This window comes from Podarcis muralis, chromosome 9 (genome assembly GCF_964188315.1).
Source record: "Podarcis muralis chromosome 9, rPodMur119.hap1.1, whole genome shotgun sequence".
NCBI lineage: Eukaryota > Metazoa > Chordata > Lepidosauria > Squamata > Lacertidae > Podarcis > Podarcis muralis.
The window spans coordinates 37,446,127-37,468,019 of record NC_135663.1 but is presented as its reverse complement, the minus strand read 5'-3'; the positions used below and the strand labels follow the sequence as shown (position 1 = coordinate 37,468,019).

The following is a 21,893-nucleotide window of genomic DNA, read 5'->3' as shown; positions in this document are numbered from 1 at the left end:
CATTTTAAAAATAATTATAGTGAACACTCCCAGGAGCACTTTTTGTTCTGACGTCATATACATGGATTTATATTGGAGCCAGGGTGGAGCCACAAGCTGCCATATTCAATGCAAATTTGGGATCAGTGTCTTCCAACCAAGGCTCCTTGCTGTACATTGGTAGTCTAATGAATTTACACATCACTGTGTGTAGGGACGCAGGTGGCGCTGTGGGTTAAACCACAGAGCCTAGGGCTTGCCGATCAGAAGGCCGGCGGTTCGAATCCCCGCGACAGGGTGAGCTCCCGTTGCTCGGTCCCTGCTCCTGCCAACCTAGCAGTTTGAAAGCACGTCAAAGTGCAAGTAGATAAATAGGTACCGCTCCGGTGGGAAGGTAAACGGCGTTTCCGTGTGCTGCTCTGGTTCGCCAGAAGCGGCTTAGTCATGCTGACCACATGACCTGGAAGCTGTACGCCGGCTCCCTCGGCCAATAAAGCGAGATGAGCGCCGCAACCCCAGAGTCGGTCACGACTGGACCTAATGGTCAGGGGTCCCTTTACCTTTACCTTTAGTGTATAGGTATAATCAGGGCTGGAAGCAGGTGCTGAAGGCCCTTCAGTGTTAGTTTGTTTCTGTACCTGTCCTGGTGGGTGCTGGCACTCACAGTGACATGTAGTTACGAAATAACTTGATTTCATGGAGTAACAGGGAAATTTGCAGCCACCTCCAGGGGGTGGCATACAATAATTTGGTTAAATGTGCAGCAGCCCAGGCTGCTGTGTATCCATCTAACAGCAGACTTGCCTTTTTTCAAGGGCCTTTCATACAGAGTCACTTTATCTAGCAACAATTTCCTTCTAAGAATCTTCTCCACCTCGTGAGTCCCCATTGGTGCTTCATCAGCCCTCTCAGACACACTCCTAGGCTGTTGTTCCTTTTCTGTTTCTGTCTGCCTCTTGCCGTCCCTTTTCCAGCAAGTCAACCCTTCTTAGGTCAGAGCTACAGGTGTTCCCAATGCTCCACAGTCCCATTACATTACATTACATTACCCTCCCTTTTGGGAGGTGGGGAGTCTAATTCTTACATCCAGCTAATCCAAATGATAGTCCTCAACTCAGCAGGGTGCTCTGTGCTCTTGCTGCAATTGTTTAGTTCTATTTGTCTCGGGGGCCCTAAAGAATCCTGAACCAGTTGCTTATTCTCCTGCATTGATGGTTCCACTTCAGATGTAGCTGTATTCTCCCATCTATGGAACTCACTCCCTTGATTCATTGACTTTGCAAGGTATGGTGTCGTCTTCTGAATCTGCCATCTACAAAGTTTGTGCATGAGTATAAGACATTGATGTCTTAACTTCTTTGCATCTCTGAGAACTGGTTTTGTCAGTGAGAAAAATTTATTTGGCCGGTACATTGATTTTGTGGCAAGCTGTTGACCTGTTGTTCTGCAGGATCAGGGCCCTGGTATGGTTTGAGTCCATTTTAATATAGGACAAAGCTATTCCCACCTAGAACTGGCAATGGTTGACACTCTGCTAAACTTTTGTGTATGAACCTCTGTATTTTTGCTGCAGCGTAACAGTTAGATGTTTCCACTTTCTCTGGTTCTTGCCTCAGACACTCCCTCACTTGCTATGCATGATTATAGTGCTCCTTTTGCCTCTGTGTGACTTTATGCTGATAGAGCTTCACTGCTGGGCTTACAGTGCTAAAAATATCAACTAATTCAGTAAATATGCGTAGGGTTTGTATATTTTACCGGTACATCTGCTCCATTCAACAATTCTATGGGGAAAGTAGTCTCATTTCCAAACATTACTATATATGGTATGTGGCACGTGGATGACTGCACAATAGATCTGTAGGCCATCATGACATAGGGGAGCATTCTGTCCCAGTACTGCACAAAAGATAACAACATAGCTGTCAGTGAGAGATTCAAGTGTTCTGGTAGCCCATCTGAATGGTAGGGCACGGTGCAGGTTTTCCTTATCTCAAGTACGTTGCAGTTCTTGTAGAATACACATGATTCAAAATTTCACCCTTGATAAGTGAGACAGGAGTAAGGAGAACATGAACCGCTTTCACCTAGATTCAGGTAGGTAGCCGTGTTGGTCTAACGCAGTCAAAATAGATTAAAAAATATATATTGTCCAGTAGCACCTTAGAGACCAACTAAGTTTGTTCTGGGTATAAGCTTTCGTGTTCATGCACACTTCTTCAGATACACTGAAACAGAAGTCACTAGACCCTTATATATAGTGGGATGGGAGGGTGGGGGTTTTATCAGATTTTTGGCGTCTGTGACTGCGCAGACATGGTTTTCGGCGTCTGGGCATGTGCAGACGCGATTTCTGGTGCCACGGAAGCGAGTCCCCACTCCGTGCTGCACCTGTTTAGCACAGTGTGTGGGGGCTCGCCGAGTGGATGGCTCGGTTCAGGGGCAGCTCGAGGGCCGTTTAAACGACCCTCATGGGCTACAGGTTGCCGACCCCTGCTCTGGGCATGTGCAGATGGTAATATGGATTACCATAGTGGCAAACCAACAGTTCTACAAATACTTTAGAGACTATTTGAGCTTCTTGGTCAGGCAGAAAGTGTGTCTCTGCCCACTTAGACAATGATCTGCTATCCCAGAATATTTATTGAGGACTACTTGCTTGTTTGAGCACTGTGGGAGCTATGGCTATAACAGAAGTACAGTGGTACCTCAGGTTACAGACTCTGCTAACCCAGAAATAGTACCTTGGGTTAAGAACTTTGCTTCAGGATGAGAACACAAATCATGTGGCGGCAGTGGGAGGCCCCATTAGCTAAAGTGGTACCTCAGGTTAAGAACAGTTTCAGGTTAAGAACAGACCTCCAGAACGAATTAAGTTCTTAACGCAAGGTAAGACTGTAGTTTCGTGATTACAAGGATTGCATGTATTTTATGATTTCACCCCATCCTTAACTGTTGTGGACCATCCAGGCTAGTAGATAGGCTAGTTTGTGGGAGTCCTGTCTTCCCATCCAGAGCAGCCATATCCTGGAAGAGGAGAACACCTACCTCAGCTCCCAGCCTCTGTTCCCCTTGTCTCAACTCCCACCATGTCATCCTTCTGTTCTCCTCCTTTGTCTGTCTCAGCTTGCCACTGCATACCTGAGCCCAGCAGTGCTTAAGGAGTCAGTCATGACACTAGATACAAGACTTGGACTTCTTTGAAGGCGGTGGTTCTAGCAAGATTCCTCCTTCATTTTCAGCAGTGGTTCCTTCTAGTGTCAGAGTTATGATTAAATTATCAACATGTTATCTCTCAGCCTCAGAGTTCTTGTTGGGATTATCAATGCCTGACAGAGCATCAGAATTTGTGTGTTGTTTTCCTGGGTGATGTGCAATCTGGTACTGGAACTGGAACAGAGCCAGGTGCTCAAGCCAGCACAGCAACTGTCCCTGTGGCCCGTAGAAGTTATGAAGCCATCAAAGTGAATTGCGACCTGCCCTTAGCAGGCATTATTTTACCAAGAGGAAACGAAAATGCTTAGTAAATATCACTACAACTAGCGGGTCTTTCTTTGTAGTGAGGTAGTTCCTTTCCACTTTGATGGGCACCTTCCTAGCATATGCAACCACTCCCTTCATATCAGCATCGTACTGTGCTAGTTGGACCACAGCAATACCTGACACTGGCGTCTGTATCCAGGATAAATGTTAGCTGGAGGTCTGGGTAAGCCAGAATTGGTGCAGACATGAGCCTTTGCTTTAACTCTAGGAACACTTCTTGGCTGGCTGTGGTCCCCTGCAACTTTTGCCCCTTGTCTGACAATTTGTGTAATGGCTGGGCAACAGTGCCAAAGTTAGCAATAAATCTTCTATAGTATGCAAGTAGATCAGCAAAACTCTGTTTCTCAGCAACTGAGTGTGATGTTGGCTGAGACTCGGTTGCTTCTAGTTGCTTTGTCAGAGTCCGTTCCTATTGCATCTTGGTCTAGGTGCTTCATCACAGAACAAATTATATTTTGCTGGTTTCACCTTTAAGTTAGCTTGACAAAGATTCTCTAGTATTGCTCTCATTTTCTGCAGATGTTCTTCAAAAGATATTCCAATGACAATTATGTCATCAAGGTAAACCAGACGATATGTGCCCTGTAGGTCTGCCAAGACAACTTCCATCAATCTTTGAAACATAACTGGAGCACTGCAGAGTCCAAAGGGCAAAGCATTAAATTGTGCTTCATGGTGAATGCTGTCTTGGGTCGGTCATTAGGATGTACCTCTGTTTGCCAGTCACCATTGGCCAAATCCAGGGTAGAGAAGAAACAGGCACTTCCAAGCAGGTCTAGAGTGTGATCCAATCCAATAGAACACATCACAGTGGGTCAGAGTGCCACCCACAAATGCATGGAATATAAGAATAACTTTGCTGGAGTCAGATCAAAATTCTGTCTGGTTCAGCACTTCACTGATTAGGCTGATAATGGTTTATTTGTGTGTTTTTAATTTATTAAATTGTTCAGTTGCTTTATCTTGCCCAGGGCAACCCAAAGCGACTTACAACCAAATAAACGCCACATCTATACATTAAAACCAGGAGGAAAGAAATGCATTAAAAACATCCCATTCCAGACCTTCCACAGGGCAATCATTGGGAGAGGATAGGCCTCTTTCACAGTAATATTGCTTAGCTGTTGAAAATCCATACATATATTTGAATTCTCCCATCTTTGTTCCTTACCAAGACTTCTGCTGCAGCTCGGGGACTTAATGGATGTTTCTTGGTTCCATCATCTGCTGCAGTTGCTGACTGAAATCTGCCTGATAATATACTCGTATCCTCTACTACCCCAGTCTCACAGGTCTTGTATCTCCTGCCTTGATCAGGCATTTGTCAACCCAGTACATCCCGGGTCATCATCCCTTTTGGAAAAACTATCACTGTAATCTTTCAACAGCTCCTCTCACTGCTTGCTATTGTTTTTATGACACACTCTCTTATTTCAGCCTCAGTCCCTGCACAAAGTGTACTATGTGCTACCTGTTCTTTGTCTTCCTATGAGGGTTATCTTGGTGTTCCTGCCTTGGCGTGATAGCAGTGTCTGGCTGTACTGCCAATACCTCAAGGGCCTAATATTCATAAACCACCACATCCATATGAAATGATCACAGATTCATGTCTTGATACACACTTGAGGCTCTTATCCCATTGGCCACTTGCACTGGGACTCAGACTAACTGATTCTTGGCTGTGGTTCACACAATCAGAATCTCATGTTGGCCTAGCAATATGGGGTCTGGCATGTCTTCCCTTCCTTCTCTGAGGTTTTCTTTCATCCCAAGTATAACCAGTTCACTTCATGGGGACAGTGTCACTGTCTTCTCCACAGAAACTTTATCATCTCTGCTTTACCCTCATTGTTGTAGTGACAGACATTCTATCCTTTATAATGTAGAGGCCTTGTCTAAGGCATCATATTTTAAAGGGCTTCCCAGGGGCTTCCCTGGGAAGGGCTTCCCAGATGTGTCTTCTGTGACTGAACTTCCACAAGGTAGACGTGTGCCCATGATGAGGGTACCTCTGATATTTCTATGATGCTGAGCTTGGTCTGGTTTAGAACTTGAATCGCCCCTGGAAAGGCTTCCGTTTCTGCCACCATCCTTTAGTTGTCCTTTTCCAGAATTGTGAATGTACAGTACAAGGAAAGCTTGTGCTCCAGAAGCAATCAAAATATTACATGGAAGTCCATCCATTTTTGTAACAACGTAGTATTTTGGCCTGCTCTCACTGGCCTGTAAGATACATTGTAAGGGTACTGATTTCTAGGTGGGAGTTTGGCCCATAGTTCCCACCCTGGAAAGTTTCCTGGCATCTTTCAATTATGTTGCCGTGGGCACTCATGTTTAAAATGACTTGTTCTGCCACAGTTCCAACATGGCTGCCGCTGTAATTCTTTCCTGCTTGTAGTGGCACATGCTTTATCCTAGTGGCCTTGTCTCGCTCGTTCTTTTTGAGATTGTGTTGAGACCCTTGCTGCTTTCAGTTCACTGATGTCGCACAGCATTGCTGTCATGCCTTCAAAGAGTTCTTTGAGATTTGAGCCCTATGTCTTCCATGTACCTGAACATCTGTTTTGGTCTCGCACACTTGTCTTGTTGGAGCTGTGCTGTTGTCAGCTGCTTCTGTGGCTTGTTCTAACTTTGTATCTTCTTGTAACCCGTTTAGTTTCTTCTTAAGTAGAACTATTCTGAGTTCCTTCTCAGAACTATGAGCCACAATTTGATCTCAGGTCAGCAGGTTCCTCATGCTGCCATCTTAGCCAGGGTATATCCAAAACCTTGGACAGATTTCTTTTCCTCCACTTTCCTCTTACCAAAAACTATTCAATTCCACTCAGGTTCTGTTGTTCTGTCCAGTGATTGATATAAAGCATTCCTGACAGAAGTGTAGGTTCCCAGACCCCTTATGTTAGTCCTTCAAATATCTCCTGGGCTTTGCCTTCTAGTAAAAGGCCAAGGAAATCAAATTTGGTGGCATCGTTCCAGTTATTTATGTGTGCAGCTCATTCAAAGTGATTGATCCAGTTGGCCCAGCTTGGGCTATTTCCAGTATATGCCTCTGGCATCAAAATAGGTTGTTGCAACAGCTTGTCTCCATTGCCCTGTTCAGTTTCACCAGCAGAACTTTGGAGTATGTTCAGTTAGTGGTCCATTTCCACATATAATACAGTCCTTGCCCAGCTATATGTCTGAAATTGCATCACTGTCACAACTGTAAGAAATTTACAAATCATTGGCAATAGCTACAGTGGTGCCTCGCAAGACGAAATTAATTCGTTCCGCAAGTTTTTTCTTCTTGCGAGTTTTTCGTCTTGCGAAGCACGGTTTCCCATAGGAATGCATTGAAAATCAATCAATGCGTTCCTATGGAGACCGTCCGGGGACAGAGGGGAAGGCGTGCGTGCCTTCCCCTCTGCCCCCGGACCTGTTTAAAGCAAGGGGCAGCGGGGAGAAGATTGCTTCTCCCCGTTGCCTGCACCGCAATCTCCGGGGACAGAGGGGAAGGCGCGCGCGCCTTCCCCTCTGTCCCCGGACCTGTTTTAAAGCAAGGGAAGGGGCAGCGGGGAGAATCGCTTCTCCCCGTTGCCGCCCCTTGGTTCAAAAGGGGTCCGGGGAGAGAGGGGCTGGCAACGGGGAGAAGTGATCTTCTCCCCGCCGCCCCTTGCTTCAAAAGAGGTCCGGGGACAGCGGGGAAGACGCGCTGCGCTTCCCCGCTATCCCCGGAGCTTGCGGGGCAAGCTTCGTTTTGCGAAGCAAGCCCATAGGGAAATGCGTCTTGCGAAGTGGCTAAGAAAACGAAAAACTCCTTCGTCTAGCAAGTTTTTCGTCTTCTGAGGCGTTCGTCTTGCGGGGTACCACTGTATGGCCAGCATTGAAGGTGATTGCTGAAGCTATTTCATTGTTAGTAATCTCTGTACTAACCCTGGTGGGTGCCAGGGATCACAGTTGATTAAGTGGGTCGTGTGAACAGACAAACTTGCAGCCACCTAGGGACCACGAGAATCATAGAAGGGACCACAAGTGTCATCTCGTCCAACTCCTTGCAACGTAGGAATCTTTTTGCTCAACCCCATGACCCTGAGATTAAGATTCTCATGCTCAACCAACTGAGCTGTCCCATAGGCAGATAAAAGAACTAAGTTACAAGTGCAACAGCCCAGACTTTTACGTTTTATCAGTTCAGCAATAGGCCTGGCGCAGCGTCAGCACAATTTGATGCCTTCCTTCATTTCAAGGGCCTTTTTCACAGTCTATCAACTATCAAAGGGCTACTTTTCTTTCCAAACGGCCAGCATAAATCTCCGTCTTTGAGTCCATTGGTGCTTCACATGTCAGGCATGATGGGACTTGTTGTCCAACAATATCTGGAGGACCACATGTTTCCCATTCCTGCTTTAGAAGTTACATCCATAATGTTTTACTGTTATCTAGCTTAACTGCTCCATTTCTGTAGTATGTTAGGTTTGCTTCATCTAAGAGGGATCAGTTGATTATAGTACCACCTAAACTTGTTTTGCTGCATGCCATGGATTGAAAAAGCAGGGATTATCAAAGCAGGTCCTACATATAATATTGGTTGATGGGCTGGATACATGGGGCACAAATCATGCAGATCTGATACAACACAAAATGTATACTTTTTCTAGGTAGGAAGCCTGGTTGGAATCTCATGGTTCTTCAAAGACTAACATTTATTATGGCTAAATATGTTCTATCTCTAGAAGGCCACAGAAACTAATGGATTCTTTCTGTTTTGCAATATACTGCAGAGAAATTGTATTGTGAAATAGGAGTTCCTCTATGTTAGTTTTTAGATACGCTGCTAGGCAATGCTCTCAAAATCTCAATTTGCTCATGCCTTTCATGGTTTCAAAAGGGGGGGGAGGTTGAGGAAGGCCTCTTATTCAACCTCCATACGTTGATTATATGACCTTTGACTCTGTCATGGGTCATAAGCTGGGGCAGTGCCTTGAAAGGACATGTCTAAGAGTGAGCAATGCCTATTCCACATGGAGTGTTCTGTTTTAGTGCATTAGCCTAGAAGTACTAGTAGCTTCCTAATCCTCTCTTGTTTGACTCTGCTTGTTAACCCCAAGCAATCCTCTCAGGGGCTGAGAAAGCAGCTGTCTTTGGTGAAGAAAACACAGCCCAGCAAAACAAAAATCTCAAACCTTCCCTTTTGACTTTGTATCATCATACCTTTTGGGGAAGTATTGCTAATACAGTGAAATATAAGTTGTGATATGGCCATCAGAATTATTAAAAGGTAGATTTCTCTGGCATTTATGGGAATAGGAGTATGCTTGCAAACTAAAGGCAGAAAGACAACTGGAAACCTTTTCCCTGAACCCCTGGGAACAGTGCCATATTTGAAGTACATCGAGTGAGCAGGAGAGAGAGATCTCACATATGCATTGTAAGTGGTCAATCAGGTGCGCAGTGCATACTAAATATAGCCGTGAACATTACAACTCACAAAACTAGGCACAAAGCAATTGAAAGCAACAATAAATCAGCTTTGTTAGATCTGCTGTGCCTGTGCTCTTATGTCACCTGTTAATGTTTGAGTACTGCCGACACATAAGTGAAATCGTATTTTTTTTCTGCCTGACCTCTGATGTAAGCATCATTAAGAATTGTGAAACAGCTTAGACAAAAGTTTTGCCCCATCGTAAGTTTTTCTTCTCCTTATGACAACATAGTTGTCATTCACAGCTCTTGAAATGGAGTGAGGTATATAAATTGAATGAACGAACAACTAAGCATAAAATTTAAACCTTTTTTTGTTTTTAGATATGTTCAGTAGTTTCATATAACATACTTAATTTCTTACTTTTTTTTACAATCAAAAGACCTGTCTATTTTGTCATTGATCAGGACTATCCATTGCTAGGAAAGCAATTGAAAATAAAACTGCCAGGGTCATAATGCTATTATACCACTGCCTAGTCTCAACAAGAATATTGCTGATCTGGAAACAGGACAATTTAGGGGGAGGGAGGTGAGTAAGGGGGGGGACCAAGGTTTATATAATTATGTAGACATGGCGTGGGGAAAGTGAATAGAGAAGTTTCTCCCTCTCTCATAAAACTAGAATCAGGAAGCATCCAGTGAAGGCAGAAGGAAAGACTTCTTCACACAGTGCATAGTTATGGAATTTGCTAGATGTAGTAATAGCACCAACTTAGATTAAAAAAGGATGAGACAAGTTCATAGTGGATCAGGCTATCAGTGACTGCTAGTCATGATGGTATAAAGTCTATTTCCAAGTTCAGCAGCAGAATGCCTCTGAATACAAATGGTTGAGAAATAACATAAGAAGAAAGCTGTTGTCTTCACATCCTGCTTTTGGGCTTCCCAGAGACATCTAAGTTGGCCACTTTGTGGAAGAAGGCAGTGCTAATGGTCAACAATGGTCAACACAATTTCACTGTTCTACATTGTTGCTTTATGATAAATTGTAAAAAAGCAAGGCAAAAACCTGCATAGTTGATTTGACAATCTTTCGAATGTCTACGAGGGGGAGGGTTTAGAAAGAGGGCACTATTTTCTTTAAGATCTCTTAATATTGGGAATTTTATTTCCAATATATCATCATTTGAGCCTATTCTGGCATTCATATCTCCCATTAGGTAAAATTGCGATCCGGGGTACTTAATTTGTAGGGAATAAAGGAAACTATGAAATTTACGCCATGTGCTCTCGATCTGTGTTTGCACTGTATATGGTGGGATATAAGCTGAAACAAGAATGATACTCTTGGATTCCAGATGCAAAGTGATCCCCAGCGCCAGCTGCTCAAAAACTGAGCACCCAATAACCTGTGACGCCAATTGAGTGGAAACCAGAGTTACTAGGCCCCCCCTCGGTTGTCCCCTTCCGAGTGGTTTAGAGGCCTTGATTTCGTAGGCGTGGTAACCGTCAAGAACTATGTTGTCAGTAGCTCACTATGTCAGGTTCCTACTGGAAGACCGGACAAATGTTAGAACATTAGCAGTGGCAAAGTTTTTATCGGTGGTTGCAAGATCAAATGAGCCCTATATTCTAAACGAAATGCTTGTTTAACCTGGAGGTAGGTTGTATGAATTGTGTATTGTTTTGTAATAATTTGTTGGGTCTCTGAACCGTAATAAAGATTGATGATGATAAATTGTTTTCTCATTTTGTACTTTTCTGTTGTGAACTGCCTTGGGATCTTCGGATGAAGGGCGGTATACAAATTTAATAAATAATAATAACTTGGAACCCAATGAAGATGCAGTACCAACACAGGTTCTCTGAACACAAGTACATTCAGCAATGAATAGGTTGCTATATGCTCATTCCTATGACCAGTTACTCAACATGACCTCTTCACAGAACTAATGTCTTCTACATCTGCCATTACCTTGACGGTCCACAACCAAATCCTAACAGTTGTGAGCCACTGATTTGTAGTCCAGGATGGGTGAGTTAGTGATCCGCAGGCTCATGCATACCAGATGTGTGCCTGCAACAGACATTTTTTCCTAGCTGCTTCCTGTTTGGCAAATCTTTTGCCAAAACCCCAAATCCACTTTTAAATTTCCTTGAGTTTAAAAATTGCCTTGTGGTTTGCTGTTAGCTGCAGAAAAGGAAATGTCCAGAAAGCTTTTAGTGTGGGTGTACCTTACCTCACTGGAACATGGCCAGAGGGCCTAGAACTGTGACCTAAATATTACTAATAATCCAAATTCTGCAATAGGAAGACATTTTGCAAAAAAATATATGCATAAGCCTAATCAATTATATTATTGTACTGCAGAGTGTATGTGAACAGCGTTGCAGAATTTGAAAAGTATTCTTTCCCTTTGTTTCTGGGATTGAGGAAGTAACATTGAAACTCACAGAACAGTTTGGAGCAATTGGTGGGCAAAACGAGAGTCCAGGGCAGGGGGGTGGGTGAGGGCAGAAAAGAATGCAGAAGCGATATCCTGACTCCTAAAACTCCCTTTATTACTTCTGCCTTTATCTGATGTCTAAGCCTTTAATAGAAACTGCCAACACTCCATATGTTTGTGTTTTTGAAAGTGATAGCTAGGGTACTTTAAATTGCTTTTATTGATGCCTGCAAGGAAAGGAAACCATATTGGTTCCCCAGCTTCCAAAATGTGGACACCGTAGTATTCACAGGACCTGCAACAGAACGTTGCAGTTTGGAAGACTTTTGTTCAAGCCATGTCTTTTTCCAGAATTCCCCCATTCCTTTCCTTACCACCTACTCTAGTGTTCTCTTTCTTTGCCTTAAAAGTCAGTCTTGCATTATTTGGCCACTGAAGCCCTTTCTCATTTGGCAGTTTTGTTTTTTCTCCTCTTTGATTTCCACCTCCCAGCAAAAAAGGTGTGTGTGTGCCCTTGCAAACCTTAGGATATCTCTGAGCCTCTTGTGCATGGAAAGGGCCATTTGGCTGACATAAGCATCTACACTCAGAGAATGAGCTCACTATTATTACATATGTAGGAATGTTAAAATCAATTCAGAGCCCCTTCCTGATTGCATTGACTTCTTTGGAGTGCTGGTTCTATCTTAGAGGCATGCTTTATAGTTTATCCTCATTTTAACAGAGCTTTCTATTCGATAGACCCATGAAAACAAGAGCTTCAGTATCCAAAGAAGCATGGTAAAGCATTTTTATTTGTGCTGGCAAAACAACAAAAAGTGTGGGCTCCAGGAAGAGCAGTATTTACCCAAAGACAGGCAACCCAGTTATCCTTGGATTGCAGACCATAGCCAGACATTACAGGCTGAATACAAGCTGCTGCAAGGTGTGGCCCCTTTGCATTGCAGGAATCGTTTTGCTCAACATGGGGCTTGATTCCACAACCCTGCGATTGAGAGTCTCATGCTCTGTCACCTGAGCTATGGGGAGCCACAAATCATTACTCAGTACCTTTGCCTCTTCTTTTCAAAGACAGTTGTAGTTCTATGCATTTCATAGTAAGTTGCATAGATTTTAGAGGCAAACAGTCTTAAGATAAAATAAGAATGATGTTGGCACAACATCATGGTGCCTAACTAGAGACCATAAACAACTGTTTAGTTCATACAAGTGGTTTTTTATGTTGATTTTTATTTTATTTTCCCCAATGAAAAGTTTTGCCAGCTTCATGACAAAATGAAATTATTCTAAAATGCATCAATTTTTTATTAAAAAGAGGGAGGTATACTTCTTTTTTGTGGAAGATCAATATTCTTTTAGTTCAAGTGGTCAGATAATCAAACCTTGCAACACTGCTCCAGTTTCACTGCCCACCCATAAAACAGATATAAACTTTAAAGGATACATTCTTGGAGATAAAGCTAGAACATATGGATTCTAGCCATTTTACCAAGAGGGGGAAAATGTTTATTTTTCTTTGAAGTTGAGACTTATGTGATTCTAGATATGCCAAAGAGAACTCAAGCTGTTTTGTGGTGTTTTCTGTCTCCTTGAGGACATACTGTAGTGGTATGTCCATTCCTATAAGTTGCTTGTACATAATTAATGCTGATGAAAGCAAGGCCACACACAATTCGGAGTATGATTCCATCGCTTAAGTTTTGTTGGCTGGGCATGGCAGCATTGCTCCTACACCAGCTTGTGCTAATGGATCCCCTACATGAGTACAGCTAGCTCTCTCTTCCAACCTTCACCAAACATACTGAGTTAGGGAGTGAGAGTGTAGGATGTACAATGTCACATGCAGGGCTTTCCACTTCCCTTTATTCACACATTAACATTTCATGTGACCAACACGTGACTAGGGCTTTGCTCTGCAGTCAGCCATGACATACCACTAGAAGTATGTAACCCCATGAAGGGGCAGCATGGGTCTTATCAGAGGGCTTTCCTCATTCTGCCCCCCACATCTAAAGAACTAGAAGCATGAAAGTGGGTGCTTTGGTGGTGTGGGCATGTGGGCTGCTGTGAACAAAGGAACCGTTTTGTGCAATCAATGACTACTCAGCAGTTGGGGAAAACAGAGACACACCACAAGAAGAAAGTATTCAACAGGTGCCAAAGAGACAATAAAAGTAGTGCCTGACTGATATGCAACAGGAAGGACTTCTAAAAAGTAGGTGCTGCTGCCACAGATTCTGGCACAGCGTAGAAGAGACCTCCTGATAAGATGGTATCTGGAGGATGATGCCCTTTCTTGCAGAGAGCAGTGATCAGTTGGTTATACAAGGGATGAGATTTAGCAAATAACTGGGTGCTGGTGTAGCAATCCTGTTATCCAACAGGCTGTAGAGTTGCCACACGTTCTACTTCGCAGAGGACAGCCCTCTCTTTGAAGGAATCCTCTGTTTGAAGGGCTGCCTGGTCTGTCCAGCTTAAAGATAATGAAACAGAAAAGGGGAGATCAGGAACCCTGAAATTGCTCATCAACAGTTGGCAGCACTTTGCCACACATTCTTCCCTGCTATGGTGAAATGTACTGTTATTTCGTTTTATAGCATAGTCCTTTTAAATGTGAATTTCTGCATATTAATCGGCAGCTGCAAATTTTATGCACATCTGCTGCACCTTTTTTTGCCCTCTTCTTTGGCGATGCACATTGTCAAAAAATTAGACATGCAGGTGCCCACACTCAAAGGTTGTAGAAGTATTCCCCATTGAGGGAAGTCAGGAAAGTATTCACTGTGTAGAAAGGGAGCATAGTATAGGTGTGCAGTGATGTGATGGGTGGATGGCAGTGCATTGTCCAAGGACACAGCCAAAGTGTAATGAGTGTTAGTTTTAGTTTCTGCAACTACAGTTTCTGCAACTGCAGTTCTTATGATTACATTGGCAATGGCAACCTGGTGTACCAGGACTATAGAATAATATCAACTACTTACAGACTCCCTACAAAACAACAGCATTCTTCTGGTAATGGAAAATAAATTTCTTATGAGTAAGCGTTCTAATATAAAGGTACAGATTTATTTTTATAATGCTTTTCCTAATAAGCCAATTGTAATTGCATTGAGCCTGTCCTGGTAATTTAAGACTGTCTTGATAATTTAAAACGATATCTTCTTGTAATAGGTATTGATAATGTACAGATAAAAAAACAGAAGACAAATAAAATTCTGGGAAGCAGATAATTGGCTGATCTATCAGCCTTAGAAGTGTGTGTGTGTGTGTGTGTGTGTGTGTGTGTGTGTGTGTGACCAATAATATTTTGGCTTTGTGAAAGTTAGCTTGGATTGCTAAAGGAGATAGTGGTATATATCAAGTAGAAAGGCATCCTTTCAGATGAAGAAATGAACCAAGTTGTTGGCCTGTGTTTCTTTAGAGACTTCCTTGTTTATTTTTGCGAGGTATTCTTGGAACTGATTTGCTTATAATAGAATCATAGGGTTGGGCATTGCTTCCTCTTGTCACATGATAGAACCACCCATTCAGCAATTCCCCACACGTTGGTTTAGGGAGCCACACAGAGTTCAGTGGCACAGCCTGTGCATGCCCAAGGTCCTAGCTTCAGTGAATCTGTGCCATGTCCAAATAAAATGAGGAGGACCGTCAGCTCTAGGGGCCAAAAGTGGACTTCAGGCCTCTCTGTCCATGCTTTTTTTCCATCTGGAGCTCAGAAGAACTCAGCTCCGACACCTCTCAGGTGGGCACCATTGCCATTCTGAGAGAACAAGGGAGGAGTTCATGGTGAGCTCTGGCACCTCTTTTTCTAGAAAAATAGCACTGCCTATTTCACACCCTCCTTGAGTGTTTTTGTGTGGCTGGACTTGGCTACTGCTTTTTGTTCACTTGGATAAAGAATGTGTGCGGAAACTAGCGTACTGTAAAGATAAAATTAAAACTGCAGGCTCCACCGACTTTTACCTCTGGGCCCACCCACCAGCAGCATGTGGCCCTCAGACGATTGCCCAGAAAGGAATGTGGCACTTGGGCTGAACAGGGCTCCCCCTCCTTGAGATAAATGATCTTAGGACTAGGGCTGAGGAAGGCCTCTGCCTGAAGCCTTGGTGACCTACAGTCAGTAGACAATGCTGGGCAATATGGACCAATGATCTAGTGCTGTATAAGGCAGCGTCACATGCTGTGCTGTGCAGTCTAGGCCATTGTGCATATGCAGAGAACAGGCACATACAAAAATGGCCACAGAACCAACTGCTCCAGGTGAGTCCAGTTTGCAAGCCAACCAGTCCTCTGACTTTCATCCCCCAGGTGCATTTTAAACAAGCAAAATAGGCTTCCCTCATCTTTGTATTTAACTAGGTATGGGTTTTCTTCTCACGCAGATTGCACAGTAACTCTTCAACTTTGCTGAATATTGCTGGTGCATGATGGAACACGCTTGCGCACTCTTCTTACAAGTCAGTGCTCTCTGCACCTTCTTTCTCCCCTGGAAGAGAGACTGCAATCTGGTTGCCTTGGCGACCTTGGCAGGTTTAAATGAGTAGCTGCACTAAAAAATAATGTTGCTTGCATCCAAGTGCATTGATGTTTTAATCTGAGTGGCCTTAATTTTTTTTTTTAAAAGGGCATTGTATTCTTCATGGCTCAACATTATTATGAGGTTGAAGTACTCTTGTGTCCATTCTGAGGGCCCACAAAGGTTTTCAATACAGTTCTGAGGAGGAGGAGACTCTTCGTTGGGCTGGGGAGACGAGGTGGTGTTTTAAGAAGCTGATTAGAGGATGAGGTCAGGTTAGGTTCTAGCTTCAAAACTGATTACAGGCTGTTGAATGTACTGAACCAGGGAACAGCTAGTTTTTCTTTATTATTTATTGGAATGAGTACAAAGTTAAAGTGAAGCTTTCATCTCGGTGTTCACCAGTCCTTGTTAAAGGCGGTGGTTTTGCCTTTTAAAAATTGTAACCTTCAAAAAACAATGTTTCCCAAACAAACATTTGCTCCTTACAGTAGCCTGTGGGCTTCTTCAAGGTGGGGTATGTGGATGGGTTTTATTTTATTTTATTACACTATACTACACTTCCATTCATCATGGAACCCAAAGCATCATAGACATGGTTCCCATCTATGCAGTGACCCAACCCAGACCTTCAGTAAGGTGTTGGCCTCACATGGCAGCAGATCATACCTTGAGCCTCATATACCTCCAGGTTACAGTGGTGCCTCGCAAGACGAAATTAATTCGTTCCGCAAGTCTCTTCGTCTTGCGGTTTTTTCGTCTTGCGATGCACGGTTTCCCATAGGAATGCATTGAAAATCAATTAATGCGTTCCTAGGGAAACCGCCTTCAGACCAGGTCCGGGGACAGACTGTCCCCGGACCTCTTCTGAAGGCTGGGGGGGGACAAGGGCTTTTCTTCCCACCCCCAGCATTTTAAAAAACCCTGGGACAGCAGAGGACTTCTCCGCTGTCCGGGCGATCTTAAAATGCTGGCGGGCGGCATTTTAAAATCGCCCCGGGACAGCGGAGGACTTCTCCGCTGTCCGGGGCGATTTAAAAGCCCCTGGGAAGGCAGGCAGGGGGGACAAAGACTTTCGCCCCCCGCCCGCCTTCAGAAGGTGTTCCCGCCCCCCCCCCCGCCCGGCTTCGCAGCAGCGCTACGAAGCCCGGCGGCTGGGGCAGGTGTTCCCGCCCCCCCCACCCCGCTTCGGAGCAGCGTTCCGAAGCGGGGTGGCTGGGGCAGGTGTTCCCGCCCCCCGCCCGGCTTCGCAGCAGCGCTACGAAGCCCGGTGGCTGGGGCAAGTGTTCAAGTCCCCCCCACCCCGCTTCGGAGCAGCGTTCCGAAGCGGGGTGGCTGGGGCAGGTGTTCCCGCCCCCCACCCGGCTTCGCAGCAGCGCTACGAAGCCCGGCGGCTGGGGCAGGTGTTCCCGCCCCCCCCACCCCGCTTCGGAGCAGCGTTCCGAAGCGGGGTGGCTGGGGCAGGTGTTCCCGCCCCCCGCCCGGCTTCGCAGCAGCGCTACGAAGCCCGGCGGCTGGGGCAAGTGTTCCCGCCCCCCCACCCCGCTTCGGAGCAGCGCTACGAAGCCCGGTGGCTGGGGCAAGTGTTCCCGCCTCCCCACCCCGCTTTGGAGCAGCGTTCCGAAGCGGGGTGGCTGGGGCAGGTGTTCCCGCCCCCTGCCCGGCTTCGCAGCAGCGCTACGAAGCCCGGCGGCTGGGGCAGGTGTTCCCGCCCCCCCACCCCGCTTCGGAGCAGCGTTCCGAAGCGGGGTGGCTGGGGCAGGTGTTCCCGCCCCCCGCCCGGCTTCGCAGCAGCGCTACGAAGCCCGGTGGCTGGGGCAAGTGTTCCCGCCCCCCCCCCACCCCGCTTCGGAGCAGCGTTCCGAAGCGGGGTGGCTGGGGCAGGTGTTCCCGCCCCCCGCCCGGCTTCGCAGCAGCGCTACGAAGCCCGGTGGCTGGGGCAAGTGTTCCCGCCCCCCCACCCCGCTTCGGAGCACCGGGAGAAGCGATCTCCCCGCAGCCCCTTGCTTCAAAAGAGGTCCGGGGGCAGACCTCTTTTGAAGCAAGGGGCGGTGGGGAGAAGCGATCTCCCCGCCGCCCCTTGCTTCAAAAGAGAAGACCCGCTTCGTTTTGCGAAGCAAGCCCATAGGGAAATTCGTCTTGCGAGGCAACTCGAAAACGAAAAAACCTTTCGTTTTGCGAGTTTTTCGTCTCGCGAGGCGTTCGTCTTGCGGGGTACCACTGTATATCTTGGACTGTCAGTTATGAGAAGAAGTAGGGTGTTGTCCATAACTCCTATGAAGCTGCCTCATACCAGGTTGGGCTACGTATCTGCCTAATCTAGAACTGCAGAGGTCTTTCACATCATGTGCTACCTGATCCTTTTAATTGCCAATGCCAGTGTTTGAGCCTTGGACCTTCTGCATGCAGAGCACATAGTCTACTACAGGATGATGATTCCTCTCTCCTCTTTGCCCCATCCATAACAGGCAGCTTCTTTCCTGTGGACCCACCCTTCTTGTCCATTGGTTCTAGAGGGCTTCCAGCTCCAGTATTGTATCAAATGTTAATCCTAGGAAGAGCAGACCCAATAAAACTAACAGACATGACTAATGTAGGTCTGCTAATTTCAGTGGGTCTACTCGTGAGTATAATTTAGTTGGATACAACCCACAGACTAGAACTTGGGACACTTTATACTACTTGAAACAAAAATTTTCCCTGCCACACACTAGCAACAACTAACTGGATCTCTCATAGCATTTAAATTGCAATTCAGCAAACGTCTAAATGGGACATGTCTTGTTATTTTGCTGTTCTTCAGAGTTCTGCTTATTATTAATTGATTCTGTTAATTGTCTGATACAGATTTATGTTTTGTATGTTTGGTGGAAGTATAATTGGGCTCAGTTAATAATTCTGTATCCAGGTATTCGACCATTAATGTTACTAGAGTGATTTTTTAAACCACTTTTATTTACTGTATCATCACAGTATTCATGTCATTAGATTCTACCTTCCCCCAAATATTCTTGGTGACTCAGGATAGTATAGTATTTCCATGACTCTTTTTATTGTATGAGATGTTCTCTTCTTAAAGCAATCCTGCTATTAAAGATATCTGGCAAGAAGAGATAGCATCCATTTAATTTTAATGTTACTATTGTTCTTTACTGCATTTTGATTGGCCAGCCTGGTGCACAAAAAAGTCCTTGGTCATATCTGTGTCTCTCTGAATGCCTATTGTGAGCAAGAGCAATCCAGGGTCACTGCCCTTTAAACACTGCCAGTCAGTTCTTGGGAGGGAGAAGATATGTTAGAACTGCCAGTGATGAGAAAATGTGGTTAAAGAAGCAAACAATTTTCAATTGAAAAATGACAGTTCTATTGGAAGTGCTCTTCATTTTAACCCCCCCCCCTTTAGACTACAATCTTATGAAACAGCTAGTTTCTTTCTCTTCCAAGGAAGAACTGACTTGCTTTTTTATTTTAGACTGGGGGCAGGGAGAGATGAATCCATGTTCTTGGAGCCTGATAATAATGATTTAGAAATAAACATCACATAGTCATAAATCTTAATATTTAGCAGTTAAGTGGCATTATGCCGGATTGAACTATGTACAATTTCTGGGTGGGGTCCAGAATATTTCATGTCATGTCTGAATATAAGTAAAGAAAGAGGTCCCTGGGAAGTGGGATTAATTATGAAATCTGAGAATTGTAGCTTTGTGAGTGGAATGGGGTTCCTAACAACTCTCAGCACCCTTAACAAACTACAGCTCCCAGAATGCTTTGGGGGAGGGAGCTGCGACTGTTTAAAGTGGCATAATACTACTTCAAATGCATAGTGCTGATGGGGCTATAATGGCTAACTCTGATAGTCCTATTGCAAATACATTTGCTTGTCCTTATTTCTCAAGTCAAGCATACAAATGGTTACATCAAAGCCCTAAAGGATGAGTGTTCTCTGCTTTTTCCTATATCACATACTGAAAATTTTCTCTTGTGCAATATCCAAAGCAGCATGTAAAAATAGTAAAACACATTACAGTAAGCCCCACAACTTACGTGGGGGCTATGTTCCAAAGATTGTGCCTAAAGCCAAAGTCACATATTGGGTTCAATCGGAGGTGGGATTGCCAACGTCTTTTTTTCCTGGATGCTTACCCCCTTTCTGCCCCCTTTTTATTTTTTTATTTTTTTGCCAACCATGTAAACCTGAATTTGCACGAGTTAATTGTGTAACTCATGGGGTTTCTGTATGAAACAATCTACAATTGAAGTACCAATATTTAGTGCAATACACTGTGGTTGGCGATATATGCCAAATCAGTATCAATGGTATTGGAATCTCTGGGTGAGGAAATAGGTTTTAAACATATGCTGAAAACGTAACATAGTTGGTGCTAAAGTTGTATCAAACTAATGTTTATTGAGAATCTTTTTGTTAACTTCATAGGACCTCATTGAGTCCTATAGATACACTTAACTTGGACAGAACTTGAAATGAAAGTGATTCCCTTTGATTCTCCACAGATGGTACCCGGCAGGAAGAAGTTGAAGGTGAGCTTAGTGAGGAAGATCACTGGTTTGGAAACTCTTCGGAAACCCCATCAGAAGCATCCTATGGAGAAGTCCAGGAGAACTTCAAATTATCCTTTGAGGACAGGATCCAAGAACAGTCCACATCTCCAGACACTTCCCTGGGGAGTGCAACTCCTAGCAGCAACACCCTGGAGCTAGCAGCTGTTGAGAACGAGGCTCTGAGGGACGTGTTACAGAATAAAGAACACCTTTCCCCCGGTGTGTCTTCTGCATGTGAAGATGACACTCCTGGCCCCAATAAGCCACTGAGTAGTAACCTGAGACGTCTGCTGGAGGCTGGTTCTCTCAAGCTAGACACTAGTGTTGCAGTTAACGGCAGGGTTGAGTCCCCTGTAAATCTTGGCTCAAACATCTCCTTTTCTCCACCTACGCATCATGCTCAGCAGCTAAGTGTCCTTGCTAGAAAGCTGGCTGAAAAACAGGAACATAATGATCAATATGGCGCCAGCAACCGGTTTATATGGAATCAAGGCAAGTGGCTGCCCAACTCGGCGCCATCTTGCGGTTTGTCTCCGGACTCAGCCATCCTAAAGTTGAAAGCAGCTGCCAATGCAGTCCTTCAGGACAAGTCGCTTTCTCGAACTGAAGATCCTATCAGGTTTGAAACCTTTTCTTCGCCATTTAGTTCCCAGTCTGCAAGCTCCACCTTAGCCGCACTATCAAAGAAAGTCAGTGAGAGAAGCATGACTCCTGGTCAGGACCACCCACCGCCAGCTAGCTCTTTTCTTTCTCTCGCCTCAATGACTTCTTCAGCAGCCCTTCTCAAGGAGGTCGCTGCAAGAGCTGCAGGCAGTCTTTTGGCTGAGAAGAAAAAGTCACTGGTTGCAGAAGATCCCCTGCAGCTTTCGGATATGAAGCAAGAGAAAGTAACTCCACCGCAGTCTTTGGAATTATTGTTACTCCCAGCCCCTAAAGGAAGAAGTTCTAAAACCTCTAATCCAGGTATGAGCTGTCATTCTGCTGAGAGTTAAAGCATCGTACGCATTTTCAGTTCCGCATTGTTTCAGTGCGTTACGGAAACACAATGAAGCAGAAGGCAGTTAAAATAATGTATGTGATGGATCAGAGTCCTTAGCCTCCTGCGTGTCTGAAAGGAAACTGGTGTTTAATACAGTTCTCTCTGAAATCTGGGCTCATTATCCAAACCGAATTTAAAATACTTTAAAAGACATTTTTAGGGGAGGAGATAAAAGAGTTCTTGTTAGATAGCACATATCAGTGAATGTGTGATTTTTTACTTAAAAGAGGCTAGGATGCATTTTACTAGCAGCCAAACGCCATACGACATCTCCCTCACCTTGTCAGCTCCTCGTCCTGTTCAGTTGTTTGTGTATAGTAAATAGAAAAGCAAGCTTCCTCCAGCCATGGAAGGGGCCGTGCTTGCATACACTTTAGGCCAAGGATGGGGGAACCTGTGACCT

General features: G+C 44.8%; 1 protein-coding gene across 4 annotated transcripts in view; it reads left to right on the top strand.

The window, feature by feature from the left end:
- ZNF827 (zinc finger protein 827) overlaps positions 1-21,893 on the top strand; it is a 115,253-nt gene that overhangs the window by 14,057 nt on the left and 79,303 nt on the right. For all 4 annotated transcript variants that reach the window (XM_028744957.2, XM_028744958.2, XM_028744959.2 and 1 more), the window contains exon 2: positions 20,404-21,414. In XM_028744957.2, the coding sequence (XP_028600790.2) occupies positions 20,404-21,414 (1,011 nt within the window). The remainder of the gene's footprint in view (positions 1-20,403; positions 21,415-21,893) is intronic.